This window comes from Struthio camelus, chromosome 4 (genome assembly GCF_040807025.1).
Source record: "Struthio camelus isolate bStrCam1 chromosome 4, bStrCam1.hap1, whole genome shotgun sequence".
Lineage (NCBI taxonomy): Eukaryota > Metazoa > Chordata > Aves > Struthioniformes > Struthionidae > Struthio > Struthio camelus.
Genome location: NC_090945.1, coordinates 33,326,776 through 33,344,184, shown reverse-complemented (window position 1 = coordinate 33,344,184; position 17,409 = coordinate 33,326,776). Strand labels below are relative to the sequence as shown.

The 17,409-nt window shown below is 41.1% G+C and overlaps 1 protein-coding gene across 3 annotated transcripts; it reads right to left on the bottom strand.

Moving 5' to 3' along the window:
* Nucleotides 1–645: 645 nt before the first annotated feature.
* ZNF330 (zinc finger protein 330) lies at nt 646–15,390 on the bottom strand. Of its 3 annotated transcripts, none has more exons than XM_068942126.1 (11): nt 15,239–15,332; nt 11,839–11,975; nt 10,822–10,951; nt 10,513–10,532; nt 10,335–10,405; nt 8,115–8,194; nt 6,673–6,799; nt 5,835–5,939; nt 3,284–3,330; nt 2,078–2,195; nt 646–1,374 (listed from the first exon to the last, which is right to left on the bottom strand). In XM_068942126.1, exons 3-11 carry the CDS (start codon nt 10,939–10,941, stop codon nt 1,100–1,102), a joined length of 963 nt encoding a protein of 320 aa, XP_068798227.1. In that variant the 5' UTR covers nt 10,942–10,951; nt 11,839–11,975; nt 15,239–15,332; the 3' UTR covers nt 646–1,099. The 3 variants fall into 3 exon arrangements, with proteins under 3 accessions (XP_068798227.1, XP_068798226.1, XP_068798225.1); XM_068942125.1 differs by having other exon boundaries at nt 11,839–12,082; nt 15,239–15,314; XM_068942124.1 differs by lacking the exon at nt 11,839–11,975 and having other exon boundaries at nt 15,239–15,390.
* Between the last annotated feature and the right edge of the window lie 2,019 nt (nt 15,391–17,409).

Below are 17,409 nucleotides of genomic sequence, written 5' to 3'. Positions count from 1 at the left end.
GAGGTGGCTGCCATGGTATCTAGCTGTGTCACTGCTAATGTCACAATCCTCTCAACGTTTCTCCACAGGAGAAAGCTAAATGCTATCAACTGCATTTGTGGATTGGTAATTAATATATGCTGATTTTCAAATGAGTATCATACTTCTGCAAATGCCACTTCCTCAGCTCAGGTCTGCCAATGACTTGTCTTGTTCCAGTGCATTTGTGCAGGATGGTATTTGAACTTGGCATACCTTTGTGTTTTCTCATCTTACTTATTCACACACAGGCCTTGTTTCTTATAGAATTTTTGATTTCTTTGTACTGTGTGCAAGGAAAAGAGCTGAAGGCTAGGCACAGAAGACACCGGTCTACTTTTAATCTAAAGAGAAACTGTCTGATACTTTTTAGTGGCAGAAAGGATAAAAAGTGTTATCACAATAAAAATGTTGATGTATCTAGCATACACTTGTAACGATTGCACATAGCCCCAGTGATTAATATGTAATACTTAAAAAATGCTGGAAAGGTAATGTTCCAAGTATATGGAGAACTATATTGATCTGCCTTGCCCATACAAACAAAGAAGTTACTTTAATGTTCATTTACACATTGTGTATGATAATGTTTGCCAACTAGTCAGGAGGAATCAATATTTATGAAAATTCAAGAGAATGCAGTTGACTTTTATTGTGCAGACCAAAAAAATTAAGTCACCAACCCACCACTACATTAGGTTTATGAAATCAGGTAACGAAATTATCGTACAAATAACTTAATTTGTGATGAGCAAATGGAAACAAATTGTCCTGCCCTCCCATATTCCTGTGGGAGGGAACTGATGGGGGAGAAAAGCTTTGAACTGTTACAGTCGGTAACTCAGGGACGACAACGCTTCAGTTGCTTAGAGGAATAAAGCCATTCCCCTATTTTCTCCCCCAGCTCCTCTTTTTATACCATTAAGTCTCACTTGGAGTTACTATACAAGTCCCACACTCTTTATTTTCAAGCTTGATATGTAAGTACCCAATAGAGCTATTCTACTGGCATGTACACACATCATAAATGAAGCATATACTCAACTCCTTCCAAACGTTTTTAGCTCCCAGCAGATTAAGCTTAATCTTCAGGTTCTTCAAAATGTGCATACCCACTAGCATAGGTTCTTCCTAAATTCAAACTGCTGAATACATCTGTTGTCTCTGTATCAGAATCTTTCCCTCCCTCATCATCATCTTCATCATCATCCTCTGCTTCATACTCATCATATTCGTCCTCACGATCACCTGCATCTCCAGCCTTGCTGGTGGAGAGGTTCTTCCAGTAGGCATCATAACCAGAAGCTCCATCTGCATCTTCACTTCCAGTCTGGCGGCCAAACTTCAAAGAGCGCGCTGCAGGCAGAGGAAAACCATCATGTCCTCACCCTCAACAGTAATCTGAACAAAGCATCTGACGCTTCCATCCTCTTTCACTGCTCAAAGAGCATACAATGATGGACTTTTTCTGAACCCAACGCTTTCAGATTTAATCCTTGCTGTAACAGAACCTTTCTACCATGCTCTGTCTCCCCATGCAGCCATGCTTGTATAAACAATAACTGCCCCTAGAGCATGGTTTTTGGCTTTAGGATGTACCTGTGTTACTCTAAGCAAATCTATAATTGGACATGCTGTGTAGATGTTGTACATATTCTGATTTATTAGAGTGATTAATAGGTAGACTATGGATGTCATCAAATGACGCTCATAGATTCATTAGCCTGCCTCTTGTAGGTGAAATAGAGGCATAAATGGTAACTGCATGCAGTTCTTAAATAACTAAAATCTGAAACTAAACCAAACTTTCACTGTCAGTATCAACTAATGATTAAAAAAGTCTGCTCAGTTCTAAAACTGACAGACACTCTCCCAAAATAAATGCAGCAAAGCTTTGCAAAACAACTGAAAGTAGTAACAGTACGTAATAGTAATAAATTAGTAATTTACTCAATGTTCCCATGCAGAAAAGCAGTCATCAGTGGTATGCTGGCATGATGCCGTTTAAAACCCAGAGACTCCTATGAAATTCACTTGCTAGCTAGAGAAGCAGCCTTACTTGACATGCTCAGATCCTTTGTCTGCTGAGTTTCATGTCCGCATTTAGGGCAGGGAGGCTCTTTTCCCTTTTCTTGCTTAAAAACCTTACTTCGCACATGATCATCACAAAAACAAGCCTGTGGGGTGAAAGGAGAATGAAACGGCTAAACGTTTGTAATCATAGCAGAATACTCTTCAGCAAGAAGCAGGAGAAAATCTAACAGCAATAGGATTTTCTGGTTGAGATTAAAATTTAATGAGCTCTATCTGCAGTGGAACTGGAGTCTGCACATTATGCACAGAGTAGCTGCTTCTGTGTTGACTACAGTTTCATGGTTACCTGGGGAAGAGGCTGCATAATGTGCTGATAAACAGGCAGGGGAAGTAACATATTCAAGGACTGGGTTATATTGCTGGCCACAAGGGCCTTGCGAAATTTTGGTTTACATCGGCAAGCTTAAAGCATATAATTATGCAGTGACCTGAAGGCAAGAATTAGAGACTGAAATTTCATGTGCTGAGTACCAAGGTACCAGCAAAGAGATCTGGAGAAAGGAGCAATCTGAGTATGAAATTGATGTCATGGAGACTGCTCCATGAAATGAAGGACTGAAGAACCGGGAAACGTGGCAAGAGGAATAACAGCAGGCAGTTCACTGTCTGCTGTTAACCTGGGGGCTGCTCATGGTGAAGCAGGTAGAATTTTTTTACACAAAACTTCTGAATGTGTTTCAAAAAAAGTCTGATTACAACAAATCAGCCTGTGCATGTGTGAAAATCAATTGGCTGTGGAGAAGACTATTTGGATCCAGATTGCAATGCTTTCTAGTCAGATCATCATTTGACGGTTTTTTTTTTTCCAAACTTTTAAAAATGTCTTAATTCTATGTTGGATCAGAAAACATTCCAAAGCCTTCGATTTCTGTCCAAAAACAGAGATTTGGTCTTTTGAAAAGGTCAAAACATGGTACAGCCCCAATTTAAATGTGAGGGCTGAACAAAGTCGAGATTACTTCACCTTGCATGAGGATGCATAATACTGGCTTTTGGTAAGAGGCAAACAGAGATAGCCCTTCCGTTCCCCGTAAGTCTACCCCCAAGCTTCAGAAACCAAAACAAAAAGTATGAACGTGGAAGAAGACATGACAAGGCTTGGTACCAGCATGGGAGGCTAAGGAGAACAAGTTCAAAACTACAGCTACTTGCAACTATCTTTGCTCTTTACCTTACAACGCAGGCATGAATGCTGCCCAAGTCTGTTACAGGAAACACCTGTTGGAGAAAATCCATATATAAAATTCAGTAGTTGAAAACTGCAGAGCTGTGATGTTTCTACACCTTGTAGGAGTATGTAATAATGTAGTATTTTGACATGCTTACTTTGGAAATATTTTTGAGGTATGCACTTTGGAAACATGCATTAGTTATTTTACCATAGAGCAGTGTTTTGATTCTATTTTACCAGACTTTCAAGTCTAAGCCTCCTTGCAATAAATTTTACATAAAGTACAAGTTGGAGAGGAGAAAAAAGTTTGCTTCCAATTTTTAACAAACGGAGGATTCAGAGCCAGTCTGGTATTAAATGACTTCATCCTTTTTTTTTTTTCTTCCCTTGTAACGCCAAAAGGAGGAGCATTTTACAGTCACTTTAAACAATGTCATGGCAGTCTTCAATACCTTTATTTAAAGGGGATCTAAGAACACTTAAACTTTCAAATGCCAAACCTGGAGAAGTTTTGTTCTGTATACTTCAGAAAACGTACTTTATGGCACACAACTTTATATGAAAACCTATCCAACTCTGTTAAAGAATTACAGCTGGCATGTTAAGTTGTGAGGAGTAGAATCAGTGCTCTCTTAAAATCTAACCTGTCTTCAAGCTTCAAATTGATCTCTTTACTCCACTAGAGGGAGTACAGTAAAAGCAGCCACACAGGAATTTATAGCTATATGAAGCTGGCTGGATAGTTAGTCCTTGAGAGGCAATAATACACATTTGTCCCGAGTCTTTTCAAAAGTACTCGTTTTCTCCACTTTGCCTTACCCTATGGTAACAAAGCTTTTCAATCTGCAGTAATAAATATCATGAGTTTTCCATATGAGCAGGGCAGCCATGGAAGCTGCAGATCTGTGATACGTTTAAAGATAGGACTGGAAATGTTAATGCATATGTTCAGACATTTCTGGAGTAATCTGCACTTTAAAAACTTCCCTCAGTGATGGAATGTAACAGAACTTTTTTCACAGCTAGACTGCGATGTAGGCTACAACTTCTGATCATATTTAACTTAATGTGTTATATAAAGGTTCAGGTTTTATAATCTCATCTCACACATGCTGACAAAAGTCTTGCCCCTATACTGGGATTGCACAGTGCCAAAAAACACTGAATGTAGTGAAAACCCTCAGAAAGCAATTTCTTCATTCAGGGTATGACATCACATCTGTGAATCAAAAGCTTCCAACAATCAGTGGAAAAAAACGTTCTTGTGGAACAGCTGTTGCTGCTTCAATATTGCTATACAGGAAGACATTCTGGCAGAATACATCAAAAGAAGCTAATCAAGGCTTAGAAAACAGTTGGCTAGGAAAAAAGGATAGGCGATAAAAAGGATATAAGAGATTTCCAAAGATATAGATTATAAGATAAAAATCACTAGTATTCTGAATTGGGAGAAATCATTTAAGCCAAGAGATTAGCCAATTCTGAAGAAGATAGAAATTCAAGGCGCTTTTTATCGTGTATGACTACGGGGATTGAAAATGTTATAATAGAATACATGCATACAAGTTTTGGAAGGATAAACTCTTGTCTTCTAGGATAAACTAAATATTAACTAACAGGGGGTAGGAAGGAAATACTTCTACAATAGGCTAGTTTTTTCAAACATGTTTACTCTTGGGTGGTGTTTTTAAACTTCCCTTTAACAGGTCTTTCAGAGAGATGGGTAGTGGACTAGCCAAGTCAGATATGGCAATCTTGTCATCTTAAAAATAACGGTTTCAGTTTTTGTTTTGGACACACAAAAATTAAAGTGGAACAGGACATAAGAAGCTTCAGCTACCTGTTCTTTGCTCACTAACAGTGGGCTGCATTGCCATTCGATGCATATAATGAGTTGCTACGTGCCCATGGCCCATTGAAATCTGTGGGGAAAAAAAACTGGCACTGAGTTCATGCTTTGGATGAACACTATTTCTGTCACTTCCAAGCTCACCCTTCCTGTCTCAGTAAACCAGGTGGTTACTGCCTCATGAGTCATGGCCTTCCCCAGGACTTGCTGCTTCTGCAAAATCAACAAGTGTTAACCCTTCATCAACATACAGGCCATTAATATTTAAGGCAACTGGTTTCCAAGAGAAAAAAAACATCCACAAGTAGCTTATCAGAGGTGAGAAGAGTAGGGGGAAAAAAGGCTGCTTCCCAACTGCAGAGCTTTCAGGAATCTAAAAGGCAGCAACAGCATCTCAGCTGTAGTCCTGTCCCCTGCCAACAGTGCTGCTTTGGAAAGTGCTGGCTCCAGCAGAGGCAGCTTCCCATGGGAGAACTATATAAGCCAGGTAGGGAAACAACTCAGCACTGAGGAAAGTTGGAGACAAGGTCTAGTTTAGCTAACAGCCTATCAAGAGCAAGCACATAAGAAACGGAATGTTTTCTTCCAGTGACGGTAAAAGTGGGCTACTTGGAAAAGGCACTGCAGAGTATCCTAGGGCCTAGAGGAAGAAATCTGAGTCTGTTTAGCTCTGGTAAAAGGGACTGTGAATGGCTAACTTACATTTAAACGTCTCTGCTTCCAAAACCTGGCAGCTGGCTTGATGTTCAAACTGATCATCTTCACAGAGGAAATTGTGGCAAAAAGAACAGGCGAATATTCTGCCTCCTACAAGATTTATCAAGGCAAAATAATCAGCAACAGGCATAGGCATCAAATTCTCCTTCACAAACAATTCAGGTAGTTCTACGTAGCTTTAAAGACCAGTTCTCCCTTCTACCACAAAATGCTTCAACAGAAAGTCCCAGGCTAGACACTGCTATCCATTATTACACTGAAAAATATTGTGTATCCTAGCAATCCAAGACAACGTAAGTTTAAAGCAAGTATCACTTCTGGTAGTGATCTTTGTTTTAATTCAACTATGGCCCTGAGCATTTTTTAATTGGATCAGATCCTTTCTCATCCACCATTTTCTTCCCTTGCAACCTCTAACCTCTGATGTACACTGAAATACCTATTTTAAAGGAATTGCACAAACGGAGATCAGCATAGTTTGCCAAGCAAATGGGAATCCAGGTACCTGTACTAGTGCAGATGAAAGGAGTGAGAATGGCAGAAAATAGTGTTGACTCTCTGACGTGCTTGATTATGTGAAGCACTCGGATGATAGGACAGTCAATACTCTAGATTATAAACACATCCCTGAGTTGAGCACATCATTCCCCCTTGCATATGGCCTATTTTTAAACAGGGGAGAATTGTCTAGCTTTGGCTAGACACAATGTATTAGTGAAGAGGAAAAATATTGTTAAGGACATAGGTAGCATAATTTAAGCAACTGGGGGGGGGGGGGGGAAGGAGGAGTGTAGATCTTATTTGTCAAATGTAAGCAACCTACCATGATCCCAGACACTTCTTTCGCACTCAATACATTCTGCATCTGCAAGAGGGCAGATACACGCATGTGTGCTGAGACACTTCCTCCCATGACACACCCAAGCTTCACAGAAATCACAAATTGCACCCTGCAATTACAAAAAGATATCGTTTTAGGGTGTCTGCAACACCTAGAGAGACGCTCTTCTTCCACAAGCCTGAATGTATCCAAGTCCTCCTTCTCTCAGAAGGTTCATTCCAGGTGAGCAAGAATATGAAACACATCTGTATTCTAACCAAGCTGCTTCAGTGTTCAGCTCTTCTGTTTGGAAATCACTTCTGCAGGATTAAGTATAATCAAAAGTAACTTATTTTTCTTTTTCCTGGTTTTGTTTTTTACATTTCTTATCTAAAATCTTATGCATGAAAATAGTGTCCCCTAGCTGAAACTGAGATCCATAAATGACAGCAATATTCTGGCAAAAATGCAGTTTAAAAAACAAAAAAATTCTTAAAAAAAAAAAAAACCTCTAGATTCTTGCAGCTGAAATTACTTGTTTAGATTTTAAACCACACTATATTAGAAGACAAGCTCCACAGACAGCAAAGGTCAAATAACAGAAATATAAATTATAACTTTTCTTTTTTCTTAAAACTACATATCAACTAGATCTTAACTGAATGGTTTAAGAAGTCTCCTCCCTCCATATGTAAAAGAAACTCATGTACATGCATGCATGTACACACATGAAACTAGCATAACAATGGTACACCCAAATTAACTGTTAATTAATACAGTGTTGCAGTTAAAGGCATGGAAAGACTTTAGGAACTTGGGACTGGAAGGGCCAGCTGTGTTGCTGAAATCAGTTGACTGTCAAATGGGCCAGAAATAGGACAGATGTTTAGGCCATAGAGCATTTAATCCAGAGGCTATGACATACCATACCGTGCTTCCCAGAACTGAATAATCAACTTGTCCTTCTAAGAGCCAAAAATCCAAAGGCCAGAAACCACAACCTTCTCTGCCCAAGTGATTTGTTTTTAAATAAGTCTCACCTAGTACCATAGAACATATTGCTCTCTGCAATACTGAGAGGTCAGCAAGAAAAACAAGTCCACTGGCTTCTACGGGATGATTCTGGATTTTAACGGAGACTGGAAATTAGGTACAGGCCATATAAGCTCCAGTGCTGTTAATGCACATGTTCAGGGCCCACGACCAATACATATTTGTTGCACCCAGGGCATATGTAAGAGTTTGCAGGAGTCAAACACAAAAAGCTATAATTCGGGTTTCCAGTTTAAGGGAAAAACCAGTTTGTAGATGGCAGGATTAGAGAAAAATCTGGGCATGACAGATGCTATCATTATTCTGTGGGGTTTAGGTGCTTTTGTTTGCTTAGAAAAATCTGCATAGAATAACCTCTTAGTGAAAAAAATGCTAAAACTCTGTATACATACCACCATTGCTAGTCCAGTACTGTACACACCAGCATGTTTTATGACACAGTCTGAAGACTTCATCATACATTTGGTTTTTCCTGTTAAAAAGTGGCAAGACAACCAGAAGAAAACTATGTAAAATCAAAATTGATCGTATGAGAGCAGTGATTCAACCAAACGCTTCTACTTAATGTATACCCAAGGTAAAAATAAGGCAAATGAACCTCTACAACCTGCAACCCACCCTCACGTCTCCCTTAGAGAGGTGATTATTGTCTGTCAAATTAATTATTGTCTGTTTTCAGCCAAAATGTCTTGTGCCAGTAGAGATAATGAGGCTACACGTTATTTTGCTATATGTTTTGAGGCGTGCTGAGCATGTTGCTAAGATTTCAAACATCAAACCACAGTACAAAACTTAGGTCAAAGTCAAGCAATGATATTATGAAAAGTTGTGTTTACTACTGTCGCTAGTTCTGTGCCCCCATAAAGCCATAATGTTGCTGTGAGCAAGGCTGAGGTCTTCTGGAAAAAAATACAGCTGTGCCTATCTGAAAAAATACATTTGCACTTAATAATTTAATTATTTAGAGGCGTATGTATATGTAGCTTTTTTTTTTTTTTAATCATGCAAACAAAGGGTTACTTCCTAGCCTAAATACTCTCCTTTATAGGCAGCAGTTGGAAGGAGGAAAAAGCCATAATCTGCAATTCAAAGCCTTTTTGACGCAGGTAAGCAAATAGGGTGGTGATCTTCCCCTGCTGCTTGCCTCTGAAGTGGCCCCACTAGAAAGATCCCTATAACCTCCCTATAACCAATAAGCTTGTTAACCAGCCCAGGTTATTGCACTGGGGTCATATCAATGGTGTAAGCTGTCCTGCCACAGACCCCTTTGTTTCTGTTAATGCCTATGTGAAGGAACCAACAAATGTTGCTCCTTGCAAACCCATTCAAGAGCTGCCAAAACCAAATTCTACTATGTGAAAAAGCAATCAAAAAAAGCAGTATAAAGCAGTATGCAGCGACAGCCGAGTTCTGTATCAGCTTGTCTGTCAGATACCAAATGGCACTCAGGGTGAGGAAGGACCACTGGCGGTCACAGCCAAGAAACATGAGGTGGTGGGGGTATTACTGGGTCTGCCGCAGTACAATACAGCTACCTTGCTCCTATCCCTCAGGGATTTCTCCAGGAAAGATGTGGCTGGTATATGGGGGCTGTTGCCAAGGCTTGATTAAGCACCAAATAGCTCTAATGGTCTTTGTCCTGGCAAACCCTGGGTCTCAACATCATTCTGTGTACTGTTATTAGGAATGCTTTTTCCTCCAGAAACATACTGCAGATTAAGATGAATTCAACACGTGGGAATCAGTTTCAGATGCATAATATACTGGAAAATAGACAATGTGTTTTTCACAGTTAATTGTATGATGACAGAAGGAAGACTGATGAATGATGAAGCCTTGAAGACTACCACTGCACACTAACAGTCTGACTTCCAGAACTGCTCAGCAACTGCAGGTCCCATCAAAGGCAACAGAAGCTGCAGATGTCAGCAGCTCAGAGTCAAACCGCAAAAAAGCCAAATTGTGTAAAGACAGTGATCTGCAAGGATGTGTTAAAACGCTAAGATTATGATATTCATCTCAAAGTATGAAATGATTAACTTCCCCTGCAAGCAAGCAACTTTTTAAAATTAAAGGGCTTTTTTTAGCCAGATTCAGAGCTCAGTCCTACTACTGGGAATCCTCCTCCAACTTCAAAGAACTAGCCTTCTAGCACATGTGAATAACACGAAAAGCATATTATATAACAAAACCATGCAAGATGCATAATGGACTGTTGCTTTAACTGATTTTAAAGTGATCAGCAATGCTACCCCCCAAATGCAGCATTTATTGGTTTTAAAGAGCACCTTTTTGGCAGTCAGTGCCTTTTCAACTTTGCTCCCAATACGACGCAATCTCAAGCAGTTATTCTAGGGAATGGCCAGAGACAAACGTTCTCAGTCCTAGAAGGCAGTAAGACAACTTCTACTGAAAAAAACCTTGCGGAAACCCTTAGGGTCAGGGGCATAGGCACCAGTTTGCACGGTCATGCAAGAGTCTCTTGTCAAGGAGCATATTCACAGCAGGTATAAAAACCTGCTTCAGACATTAGAGGCACTCCAACTCCTGAAAGTTTAACAGTACAAAAGGGACTGGGCATAGCATGTTTTTCCTTCATCATTTCCACTTACCACACTGTGCGCAAATGGGTAATTTCTGAATTGAGTTACAGAAGTAGCAAAAAGCTCTATTCTTCTGTCGTCTAGGCACACAGAGAGAAAAAATGAAACAAAGCATTAAACGACGTATAAAATGCTTGAAACCAATTAACACTAAACTGCTGGTTTTAGAAGGGGGAAAAGTACTCACCTTTGGCACTTATCGCATTCCTAAAGAAAAGAAATAAAATGCTGATAATTACTCTATGTAAAACATATAAAATGTACAGGTTCCAAAGTGACTTTGAATTAAGCTGTGATTAGATAACAAATGTCTTATTGAAGCATTATACCTCTGATGTTAATGTAATGTTTAATATAAAGGAAGCAAGGTAGGAAGAATAACATTCTAATGGCATTAAAATATAGTCAGTGTATCATTGTCACGGGTTTTACATCATTTAAAATCAAATATTTTAATATTTTGATTTTAATATCAAATATTTTATGTTATTTTTACCATTGAGGCATTGCAAGGATGCTTGGCTAAATCTATGTTCGCTCTTGAAGCCCTTATTTGCTTTTCGCGTTCACGACGATTCTCAGCTTTCTTTCGAGCACCAGTCTTCTTCTTAGGCATTTTTCACTTTCTGTAGGAGGAAATAAAGATATGCAATGAATGCACACAAGAACATATATGTAAACACATGGAATGAATGACACATCCAGCACTAAAACTGGATGTGGAGTTCCCACCAGTTAACTCCATTCATGTTTCAACTCCATTCATCTCCTTTTTTGACAGTTTCCTTTTTTTTTTTTTTTTTTCAAATGTAGAATAAGGGTCTGTCCCCAAAAACAAGAAGAATCTTGCGACCTGAAAAGGACTGTGCTGCCCTACACTCTGCACTTCACTATCTCTGAAGTGTTTTGCCTTTAAAATAACGTTACGCTCTGTAGGGTTGTTTGTGATTGGCCGTCTGTTTTTTGTTTGCCTTGCTGTCTATCTAATAGGACAATATTCAGCTCATTTCTTTCTCCTCTCACGCTCAGTAACTATTTATCTCAATCAGTTAAAAAGCATTCGTCAAGTAACAGAACTGTGGTGTACTGCAAACATGCACATTTCACACTTCACGAAGGCTTAGAAAACAAAATGTCATTATCATAGACTTAAGAGCTATGACAAAGGGATGTCTGCACTGCTTATTTATCGTTCTAGCACATTAGCAATAACGAAGCGCAGAGCATACACTGCTTTGGTGGTGCCACTGTTTCCCAAGAAGGGTTTTACTAATTTAACTCCATCTAGTTCAATGTGTGTCTATTTTAACATTCTACAATGTTAAATGTCTACAATTCATCTCTACAATGAACTCTGCAGTGCTCACAAAAGCTTAATTTACTCTTGCAATGTCCCTATTAAATTAGGCAAGTATTATCCTGACTTCATGAGATGGACAAATGGGAGATTAAAGGAATAGTTTGATGTTACAAGTTCTGTTTTCAGAGAAGGCATTTAAGATAGACATCTTACCTATTAAGATAGACTCCTTACACTCAGTCTTTATCATCTCCTCGGTTCTGTCAATGTAACTGTTCTTGGTGTCATATTCTAAACCAGATCCAGGTCAAAAAATGAAAGAGGCCCTCCCTGCCCGCTTCCACTCTCCCCTAAAAAGCAGATGAGCATGCCTGAGGAGGGGAGAGGGGCAAAAGGGGCAGCAGGATATTTGCTCAGCAAGCATGGTAGTAGGAAAGCTGAGGCAGAGACTTCTCCACTGTCAAAAGAAATTGTCTTGTTGAATACAGTTCTAAGAAACATTCCCAAGTTTGTGGCACAGATGCACGTTTCTTCATGCCAGCTACCCAACTGTCCTTCCTTCCAGGTGACGACATAGTTGGATTTTCAGAAGCACTTAACTCTTATTTGGTACTAAAGTGCTCATGTTTTGAAAACCTGGCCTGTTTAGCATGTTGCCCCAATGTATGTTGCACCGTACAACTAATCCACAAACTCTCTAGCTACAAATACACTTAAAAGTGCTCCTTGCTCTGCCTCTAATTTCCAAAACCCCAGGAATATAATTTCAAACACCTCGTAACAGGAGAGCCAACCGTCATCTTAAAAGCTCAATCTCCATTTACGGACTTCATAGAGATCACTCTAGCCTTGGGACTTGGTAGAAATGGGCCCACGTGAATGGACAACTTTGTCCAAGCAAAGCTCTCTTGGCTCCAGTAGGTCTCTGGGAGGCTATGGGGGCCACTGGTGTGAGCTGAAACAGGCAGCGCCTGCTCTCTCCAGCCTCAAAACGGCCAGTCTTTATTCCCTTCTCTAACTGTAAATAGATATGTAGGCATGCACGCTAGCATCTGTAAGGAGAGCTACGGCACCAACATGCAGTGAATTGTTGCAACATAGACTGGGAATAAAAATTAGTATCTTTTTCTCAAAGGTCTTATGAAACAAACCCAACAATCCTAACTTTCCCAAACACAGAAATATATGGTCTTGACCAAATATTAAAATTTGTTTTTGATAGCACACATAAATCAGTTTGTTCGCCCTGTAGCATTTCACGCCATGTTTAAATCGTATTAGCGTCACATTTTGCAGTCAAAATTGCATTGCTGAGAAGCCTGCTGGCAACTGTCATTATTCTGGAGCGTGACATTTCTGACCCTGAGAGCCCAATATGAGGTTGCAGACTAATTTTCAAACTGCTTGAATACTGATTTAACAACAGAATCTAATGGTTAGTATTTATACCTTGACTTCTTCACATTATTTCATAATCCAAGGCGCTGAAATGATAAACCATTTTAATGAAAAACTCTCTCTGTGACTACTGAGGACACAGATGATGAGAAATGGTTAAGATGGTAGTTTTTAGAAAGCTGCACTAAACAAAACAACAGAAATGTAGTGTCAGGTTCTTTTAACAAAACCAGCAAGTCACTCCTGACATTCAAACCATCCAATAAATGATAGCACCCTACAGACCAATATTCTATCACTCTTTCTCTGTGATCTTCCACTTAAGACGTCTTGTTGTCTTTGCCCTAAATTACAACTTCCCAGGGAACTGACCATTTTTTAATTTCCTGACCAGGGCTTGACAGTGTTAAGATAACAGAAATGATGACAGTAAAAACTTTATTCACCTGCAATTCTGTTCAAATCAGGATATCATAACCTTTTACAAGCACTAATCAGTATTTAAAAAGCCTATCCAGTATGCTCTAGCATGTCCATTTTACAGCAAGCAACGCTTCTGTAATCGGAGACTGAGGAATGAACCAAAAATGTGTTTAGGCATCACGACACTGCTACCAAATGCTAAAAAGGAAACATACAGTAATTGTTTGGAGTCCATCTCCCCTGTAGGCTGCACAGGAAAGAAAAGTGCCCCAGGTGTGACCTAGAACAACATGTCCATTTAGTAAGGAAACACCTACAGCAAGCTACTCACTTCAGATCTGCAGGCCAGAAACGTCTGGTCAACCTTCTGCTTAAAAAGTCTCTCTTTGCTGGAGGCAGAGGCTGTTAGAGCTGCGGTAGCACTCTGCTCCTTTTCAGCTAAGGCTCTTCAGTCAGAGAAATCACCCAAGATGTGGTAGATCTGTGCTTAGTTTCCCCCCTCAGCCCAAGAAGGTAGAAACCCGCTGCCCTGCAGAGCACCCAACCTAGCAGATCACAAGGTGTTCTGCACAAGGCTTTTCCTCCATTTGAACGTTCCTACTCTGGAGCAAAAAGCTTCATATTCATGGAATCACAGCAGCAGCAGGAGCAAATGCGACTCTCCAACTTAACGACTGAGGTTGTGGCACAGAGGGCTCAGTGTTTGTGTTCAGGTGTTGGCGGGACATGTGTGAGGTAGGCTATAGTTCAGAGGAAAACCCCCAAAAGGTGTAGTGTGTATACTGGATCCTCAATACCAAGTCTTTCATTCTGCAGAACAGTTTCACCTACTGTCCCTCACGCGCAGTACTGTTGGCTAAGCAAAACAACCGGAGACAGCAGAGTTCCTACCATAGCTCCAAACGCTGCTTGTGTATTTTATCTGATGATTCTGCTATGTAAAATCCATAAACATCATCTGGCCTCCAAATTCTGCTGAGAAGGTATCACATGTACAGCATTTTTTTTTCCTTTAGAAGACTGTCCACTCCGCGTTCCCAAAGACGTGCAGTAAGTTTACAGAACACAGGAAAGCAGATTGCACCATCAGCTTTCTGGATCTCCTGTGCTGAGCAGGGCATGCTGTGTCCTGCAGGATATTACTCTGTCCTATGGGATATGCTAGCTACCCTGCTGTCACAAATATAATGAGGAGTTTTATCACGTTTCTGGGGGGACAAGAGGGCTGTGGGGTTACTCTTGTTGCGCCAGTCAAACAGCAGCACCCAAGAGGCTTTCCTTAATTTTTCTGCTTCTTGTATGTAACTATCCAATAGCTTCTGGGAATTATGCATATATTTCAGAAGAGGAATCATATGAGAAGTTCACTGCGACCGTTCAATTCCATCCAGGATTCAAGAAATTGTGTTTCACCGTTTTGCATGTACCGTACAGGATTACAGTATTAACTATAAAAACTGTATTAGGATTATCCCCTATTTATGTTATTCCAGACAACGATTCTAATAACGAAATAATTTTCAGGGAAAACGCGTCCCCCTTCCCCCCCCCACCCCCGTCAGAGCAGGCAGCGTCCCCCGCAGACACGCTGGCTCCCCACTGCCCCCCCTCCCTTCGGCAGCTACCTACTCCACCGCAGCCCCTTCCCACCCGGCATGACTACGGGCCGTATCTCTCGGCATTTAGCTGCGGCGAAGGCAGCGCCTCGAGCGAGGAGCTCCGCGGGCCGCCGCCGCCGCCTCCGCGCTCCCCCTGCCCGCCACCGCCGCCGCCGCCGCCGCCGCGCGCCCACCTGGCTCCAACGGCCGTGCGCCAGGCGGAAGCGCTGCCGCGGCCGCCCGGCCCCGCGCGCCGGCGGGAAGTTCCGGGGCGGCCGTTGGGGCGGGGCGCCCAGCCCGCGCGGCGTCAGGCGGCCGTAACGGCGGGAGGAGCCGCCCGGCCGGCGAGGGGGTGCGGGCTGGAGGGGCGGAGCGGGGTTTGAGAGGAAATACTAAGGGACTGCGGGCGCTCGGGGGCTCCGTCTGACGCGCGTTAGGGACAGGGGTGAAGTGGTAAAGCAGTAAGTGTTGGCTGTCGCTGGCGTGCGCCCTCGCTTGATGGCATGTCGGCACGTTGGGCGTCGGTTAGGAGCCAGGGCAGGACGCAGTTTCTGCCCGGCAAGGAAGGGCGTTGTGTGAGTTTGGGGAGGACGTCTTAAAAACGGTGAATATGTGGCTACGAAAGGCAGCCCTCCTAAGCAGTAGTTAGCACCCGTATCTTGTGTGCTACTGAGTACTTGATGTTGTAAGGTGAAATGCACGGGCGCTTACTCTTGCATCTTTTCAGACGAAAAAAAAAATTGCCCTCTCCGTATGAATATACGTGCCCTGAAGAGAAATTAGGGGAAAAAAAATTCTGCCGTTGTTATTTTGGGTCCTGATTAATGTTATTTTTGTCCTCACTTAAAATATCCTGCTAGTGGTACTGTGGATGGGAAATCACTGAAAAAGTCTTTATAAACTGTGTGCAGGTATGTTATGGTTCAGTGATTGTTCCATTTTTACTTCTTGTATCTTTTCATAGTGACCATCCTACAACTTTTACTTCTGAGACCAAGCCCCTTACTTGTTAATTACATATTGATTGGGATTATAATTTATTAAGGTTGGCACCTGAAAGTTATCCCTGAAATCTTTCACCAGTGGCCCCCTATCCTTTCAAGATGAAGTATGGTTTGATCCTAGCAGTAGGAATACAGTATAGCATAAAAAGGGAAATAATATCCATACCAAAAAAAAAAGAAAGCTTGAGCCCTGGTGGAACGCATGATAGATACCACATGATGTATGAAGTGGTATGAAGTATGGGGTGGAGAGCTATATAGACTGACTGCTCCATTTTCTCTGTATGTACGCTGAGCCCTTGCTTAGCTCCTGATCATAAATTGCATGCAGCACAAGTAGAAACAGAAAGAACTTAAGGATGTCTGTGATCCATTAAAGAGCATAAATTCTTCCTATGTGCATGCTTGCCGTTCTTGGGCATGTCGTCTAGAAGTCCCTTTGTGAAAATCGTTAGACAGGGCACAGTGTAGTTATTAAACGAATATGAATGGAAGGAACATGGAGTAGTCACGTTTCAGTGTAATTCATTTCTAGTCTCTTGTCTGGAGCAAGAAAGTTATGATATATCTTTCTATGAATACGACAGTCTTTTATTTCTAGTATGCTTTGATCGTCCATTTATAAAGGTGGGGTCCACAATGGGGTGAGGTACAGCTCTATTGCTTCGTATTGTACTTGGTCCTGCACTTCTTACTGAAAGTCAGCTGCCAGTTATATAATGTAGTTTAGGCTTAATGAGAGAAATAGGTGTTCACTGGACATCGTTGCCTTTCCGCTAGACTCCAGTAACTTTTGTGAGACCAGGATTGTGTCTCCCGCCACAATTTGTTTGTTGGTCATGCCTTTCCTTCAAGATGTAATCTTGATACTGCGTTGTTGGGCCACACAGAAAACTCCGTTATTGTTTAAAATAAAAATTCATAGTGAGCACTTAACTGGACATTTCTCATTTGTGAGAGAGCATGTGGAGAAGCAATTTGTAATTATTGTCAGTGATTATGGCTACATATGGTCTAACTAACAATCCAATTAGAAAATGTGGTCTTTTGCTGTCACACAAGACCTTAGAGCTTTGTGTGTCATTGTCACTGTTGTTAATGAATGTCATTGTTATTTTTTTTATTCTGATGCTGACCATTCTGGTCTGGTTTTTGCATCCGTGGATGCAAGGACACAGTGAAGATAAATGATGTAACTTTGAAAGCAAACAAAGGTTTTAATCTCTCCTAAAATATTTATTCTCATTATCTAATCTGTTGTCAGGAAAAAATGGAGCTGCTTAAGAAAAGGCTCATACATGCATCCATAGAAATGACAAGCGCCCTCTCATTTGAATGGGCAGTTTTACCTAAGTAAACAC

What these genes read in the sequence shown, in the direction of transcription:
- ZNF330 (XM_068942124.1), bottom strand. Translation starts at nt 10,941, where the DNA reads ATGCCTAAGAAGAAGACTGGTGCTCGAAAGAAAGCTGAGAATCGTCGT. An exon ending in GAATGCGATAAGTGCCAAAG is followed by an intron (nt 10,406 to 10,512) that starts GTGAGTACTTTT and finishes CTGTGTGCCTAG; the next exon opens with ACGACAGAAGAATAGAGCTT. An exon ending in AAGAAGTGTCTGGGATCATG is followed by an intron (nt 5,940 to 6,672) that starts GTAGGTTGCTTA and finishes TAAATCTTGTAG; the next exon opens with GAGGCAGAATATTCGCCTGT.